Raw genomic sequence first — 5,816 nt, 5'->3', positions numbered from 1 at the left:
TCCCCCGAGGTCGAAGCTGAACCCCGGGTGGAGAACTGTGGCTCCCTGCCGGTTGCGGAGCCCGGAGCTTGAGAAGTCCCAAATCCGATGAGCGCGTTTAGCAATAGCAGGAGCACCAGGGAAATGCTCACGTTTCCAAAGTGAAGCCCCCTTTCCATTTGTAAGACTGGCACATTAGTGAAGTATGAGATTTACATGCCACTGGCCTTGTAAATCTTAACATAAAAAGTGCAAAAAACAACAACCGGTAAAACTACAAACAAAACTCCGTTCTTTCTTGCAAGACGCCCTTCTCAATCTGTTCTTTAGTAAACATAAACAGCCACTGGGACACCATGTTATTCCCTTTATACTTGACACAAGTCTTGCCTTAGTAACGCTAAGTCCCGCCTTGTTTCTACACTGGGATTGGACAGTGAACTCGCTACATTCGGTAAAAAAAACATGCCACCGTTTCTCATTGGGTTGTTGGCTATCAATCATGTATACTCGCATACTAAGCAGAACATGATTGTATCAGAGAACTGGCACTCAAGGAGGCGGGCTCAGAATGTTTCAGCCCCCCCAAACAGTCAATTTCATTGGCTAATCAAGTGTTTGTCAAAACGACGCAGGCGCACTAGCAACGAGAGCAAAAGGTGACGCAAAAAAATCCCCGATGGCGAATCCTGTGGCGGAAATGTGATTGGTGGGATGTGTCGTAGTTCGTCCAATGAGAGAGACAATAGTGATAAGCAACAGCGCTATTGGTCGACTTCACCCTCGTTGACGAAACGTAAGCGTTACATTCGACATTTCAGCTGTCATTCACAAGCAGTTGTCAAGACATCCGACATAAAAGAGCATCATGGAAAGCATCAACGTGGCTCACTGTAGAGGATGTACGTTTCCTGTTCCTGATCACGAGTTTTGCTTTCAATGTCAGATGAACAAACAGGCAGGGCTATGACTTAAAGCCTGTAAAAGCATATGAACGCGTTAAGGAGTGCATTTTCAAAATGTAACCTCATGTAAAGCTGCATTCCAGCCAAGAAGCCTGCAATATCCTGAGTTGTGATTTTATAAATAGGTATGACAGCTAGTTTAAGTTATTTTCAAAGTGTCATAAAGCATATGTACCCATCATTGCTTAATGCATGTATGATTATTTTTACACAAGTTTTATTTCTGGGTGATATAGACTTAAAATGTGAACCCAGTTTACACTTTGCAAAACGCATTTCTAGCGCCCCCAAGTGACCATAAGGAAGAACGGCACGATAAAGATGTCCTGTCAGTCTTGAGTTGCAGATATATTGAGTTTGCAATCAGTGTGCAAAGCTAAAACAAGTGGAGGTTTGACACCCAAATAAATGACGATTATTTTCAATTGTGTTGCCAAGTTGTTCCACCACAGAATGATAAATATTGCATTTTCAGAGAATCATCAGAAATAAAAACAAAGAGGCATACTGTTATCATTATGTTTCTGTATTGTTTGACAAAGAAAATAGTACATTCACAGCCATATCACCATCGCAGTCAATTGGTAAAGGAATAAGAGAAATGCTGGTGGAAACATATCCAAAACATGGTGTACAACTTGGAGCCAAACTGGGTCACAGATTATCTGTTCAGTTAATGTATCCTCTAAGTAATTCACATCCATTTCACTGATGAGTAGAATTACGCCAGAATAACATTTGATGCCCCATACCTAAGCATAGTTCTATAAAGACACGTAGCTTTGCCTGATTACATCATGTTAAATCTCTCAGAGCAGTATATACATAAACATACAAAAATAAAGTGTAAGGCAAAAGCAGAGTGAAAATCTGCATTTCAAAATAAAATACATCATATGGAAATGAACATGACAAATTGGCACAATTTTTAAACAAATGATGGTTGTACTGGACAGTAAAGTATTTTCATTGGAAAGACAACTTCACCACTTTATTTTTAATAAAAGGAATGATAAGCTGCTGAATATCTTTTGAGGGAAAGCGGATAGCAGTGTTTTTGAAACAAATTCAAAGTATTTTTTATTTTCAACTAAATGAAGCATTGATTGTAGATGGCCGTTAGTCCAACAACTTGATCAGCTACGTCAATAGATGTAGCCATTAAGTAATAAAACTGACTGTTCTATTGCTTTGGCATGCCAAGGCACATCAAATGTGATTTTGTTGCTGTTGGTTTACATTTGAGCTCTATAACAATTATGTGTGACCATTTTATATCATAACTGCCCATCATCATTACCTCAACATGTTGCACATCCCTCTATAGCTGTATTTAACATTAAGTTGATGGCACCAGACCTCCTGTGAGCAGATGGCTGATGTAAGGCATAAGAAATGTAACGTAAGTGACATGCAGGCACAAGAAGAGCAAACAGAGTGAAGGGATGTACTGTACATGCACGACATTCAGCGTGTGTTTGTTTAACAGAGAGGCTGCAGCCTTTACCTCTGCTGACTGAAGTGTAAATGTACGGCTGTTAGAAGTCAGACCGAACTGCAACTATTTCTCAAACTTTCGTCAGTCAGGAAATCAGACCATTAGTCCACGGCAGCAGTTGCTATTACACGTTTCAACAGCCAAGGAGAATAACTTCCATAATGAGCACGTACCACTCTGACCAGTGAAATAAACACATTTAAACATAGAGGCAGAATCTGAAACCAGCTCTGGTAAACATCCCTTTAAGAAGGAATATCAGGTCACATAATGCTGTCGTTTTAAGGTAAAAATGTGCATGTTATTTTACAGCCGTTTAAGAACTCTCAAATAAGTACAACTCCTAGAGAGGATGATGTAAAAATGTTGGTGAGTACAGTTGGATGCCTAAGATGATAACACATTTTTATCACTGTCACAAATGAAATGAAACATGCCACACCAGGAGCTTCAGTTACACTGAGACACGGAAATAACATTGATGCTGCTGTCATTTTAAGAAGAACATGTTCCAGAGAAGAAACAGGAAGTGCATGCCTTGGAAATAAAGAGGTGAATTCACGTTGTCTTTTGGTTGGTGGTTTTTCACCTTTTCTGTGCAGAGGTTCTCTGCCCTTTGACATCTTCTACTTAAAGAGTACCCGTTCTTTGTTACATCTGTCAAACCATGTGTTGAAATGTCTGTTAGAAGCAAGCGGCATCCACTCTATATTTATCACCACCTGCCTCTGCGTTATAATGTGTTTTGGTGACACTGTATTGTGTCGCTAACACGATAATTAAATAATGGAAGCTTCATAGCTGCACCACAGGGTGTCCCTAAATTACCAAAGAGCTCATTAATGTTTAGAGCTTTTTCGGTTCAAATTAGCATATTAATTACTGAAATTCATTTAATGAAAGAGTGTACATTTTCGATGTTGTGGGTAAGAGTTCATATTACTCTTTTTCTGATCTAATTAAACAAAAAGACTTCAAGGCATATCAGCTTTCTGACTGATGACAATGCATCTACTGCATGCTAGCAGATGGCAAATCGTTTGATGTAGGATTAGAAGCTTTTAAATGTAACTTTAAGAGCAGAATTACTTTAATAAGACTTATAATATAATCTCAAGGCACACCGTAGTTTCATTTTGCAGAGGTGCAATGATTCACCACAGCTCTGCAGACATCCAGTCAAACACGTTCATTACAGGAAGAGTCAATAGTGAGAACAGAAGGCCAAACAAAGAACATATAATCAATAATCAGAAGCACTCGATTTGACTCATCAGGCACTTTAAAGCTCACAGTGTCAGAAGCACCACTTGCTGGATGAGAAAGCCCAAGTGTTCTGAGGTGTGTGTGTGTGTGTGTGTGTGTGTGTGTGTGTGTGTGTGTGTGTGTGTGTGTGTGTGTGTGTGTGTGTGTGTGTGTGTGTGTGTGTGTGTGTGTGTAAGTTTAATCCAGTTCTGCAGGAGGAGCAGCTCAGTCCAAACACTGAGAGCGGCTCTAACTCAAAACCACGGCACTTGTGGGTAAAGTGAGGTCTGTCTAGCGGAGGGTCGACAGTGAAAGTGATCAAACCCCTCAGTTGACTGCAGGGTCTCGCACCTGCACGGTTCCATCCTCCATCCCAAAGTACGCTCGTTCCGCCATGCCGACGAAAAGCCCCGTCTCCACCACACCTGCAGAGGACACACACACACAGAGTCAAAACACAAACAACACTTTCCCCAGTCTTCCTTATGGATGCTTAGGACTTCATTCATATTAATGTCTTTGTTACAAGTCTCTTGCCAAGGAGTAGTTGATCACTTCCTGATGCGCAGTCATACTAGTGAGGTCCTAATTTGGTAAAAAGGAAATCATTCTTGCAGGAAAACTGTTCGCAACATGGACTGTATTTAAGAGTAAGTATTTTAAGAGTGTCTATTTAGAGTAACCACATTTTTGTTGCCGTTTTGAAAAATATCCAACACAGTCCAACTTTCAAAGTGTGGGAAGGTGAGCCTCCCCTCAGAGAACATAAGAACAGCCACGTAGTAGCAATCTAGACAGAAATAAACGCAGATCATCCTCTGGCTGCAGCCTTGACCGGCACTTGCTTTTGATCAAAGTCAATTAGACCCTCCAGAAAAACGCGATTCTGCAATCGCAGAATTTACCGCATAATCAGACAAAGATTCATTCTGAAAACTGCACTGGAACAACTCAACGTCAAGGACATGGATTTCTAGTCAGCCTTGACCGGCACTTGCTTTTGATCAAAGTCAATTAGACCCTCCAGAAAAACGCGATTCTGCGGTCGCAGAATTTACCGCATAATCAGCAAAATGGCGCAGATTTTTAAAAGGCCGCATATTTATCAAAAGGCCGCATAATCCCCGCATTTTTCCACACAAAGTTGAGAAGAAAAAAAAGTTAACTCGTCTTGACGTCATCAGCTCGCGCATCACAGAATGTAAACAACACTGGATAGAGTGAACGTGTGGAGCTCACACGATAGAGAAAACACCAAGAGGAAAATATCTAATCCATCTCATTTACCGACGAACATTTCTACTAAAGACCGGGCAAAAAGTGGGGGGAAACTATTCTGCACCCCGTGCAACCGTGTGTTGGAGCATAAGAGAAAATTGACGGTGACGACCCACTTTGATTCATTCAAACATTCGAAAATGCTTTCTGCTGCTGCGGACAAGAAAGCCAAACAACGCACGTTAACCGAGGCATCAACCTCCAAAACCCTTTCGAGGGCTACAAGAAACGAAGTGAGTAGCCTACAAGATTGAAGCTGGTCAGATAACGAACGAGTAAATGAAAACAGAATGAGGCGGAGAAGTGGGGGTGTGTGTGTGTGTGTGTGTGAGATTAAAATAGCCCAATTGCTTTTAAAGTAAATAAACATTGAATGTGTTTAATTGAATAGTAAAGGGGTTTAACGTTAGTGGCAGGTTGTGTGTGAGAGAGAATAAATAAGACAGCCCAATATTTAAAAAAATTGTTATTCTTTTTTCCCGCATATTTAGCATATTTCGCAACTTTCCGCATATTTCGCAACTTCCCGCCATTTCACCGCATAAAATCACATAAAAACCCTGCATCTTTAATCGCATAATGAAGGATTTTAGCCCGCTTTTTCTGGAGGGTCTAATAATAGATTACTTGGTTGTGTGTGCCGGCGTGCGTGCGTTCAGAGGCATTCGAGTCTAGTGGGTAACCTTAGACCCCTGCTGAGCAACAACTCTCCTCTGGACCGGCGAGGAATCGATGTGAGCGTCTTGACACTAGGACCAATCAATGACTCGAGGACACTGATGCATCGAGATACTTTGAACCTCCAAACACACAATTGCACTCATTCACTCCGTCCGTATCATCACCCCCCC

At 41.2% G+C, this 5,816-nt stretch overlaps 1 protein-coding gene across 1 annotated transcript in view; it reads right to left on the bottom strand.

Annotated features, from left to right (window-relative positions):
• Positions 1 to 2,067: 2,067 nt before the first annotated feature.
• rpia (ribose 5-phosphate isomerase A (ribose 5-phosphate epimerase)) overlaps positions 2,068 to 5,816 on the bottom strand; it is an 11,924-nt gene continuing 8,175 nt past the window's right edge. The window contains exon 9 of the mRNA XM_010766614.1: positions 2,068 to 4,112. Coding sequence (XP_010764916.1) covers positions 4,015 to 4,112 — 98 coding nt within the window. The 3' untranslated portion in view covers positions 2,068 to 4,014. The remainder of the gene's footprint in view (positions 4,113 to 5,816) is intronic.

The sequence above is a fragment of the Notothenia coriiceps genome, unplaced genomic scaffold, assembly GCF_000735185.1.
Source record: "Notothenia coriiceps isolate Sejong01 unplaced genomic scaffold, NC01 NC01_scaffold00003453, whole genome shotgun sequence".
NCBI lineage: Eukaryota > Metazoa > Chordata > Actinopteri > Perciformes > Nototheniidae > Notothenia > Notothenia coriiceps.
Note: the sequence above shows the minus strand (reverse complement) of the source record. Positions and strands in the feature narration are given on the sequence as shown.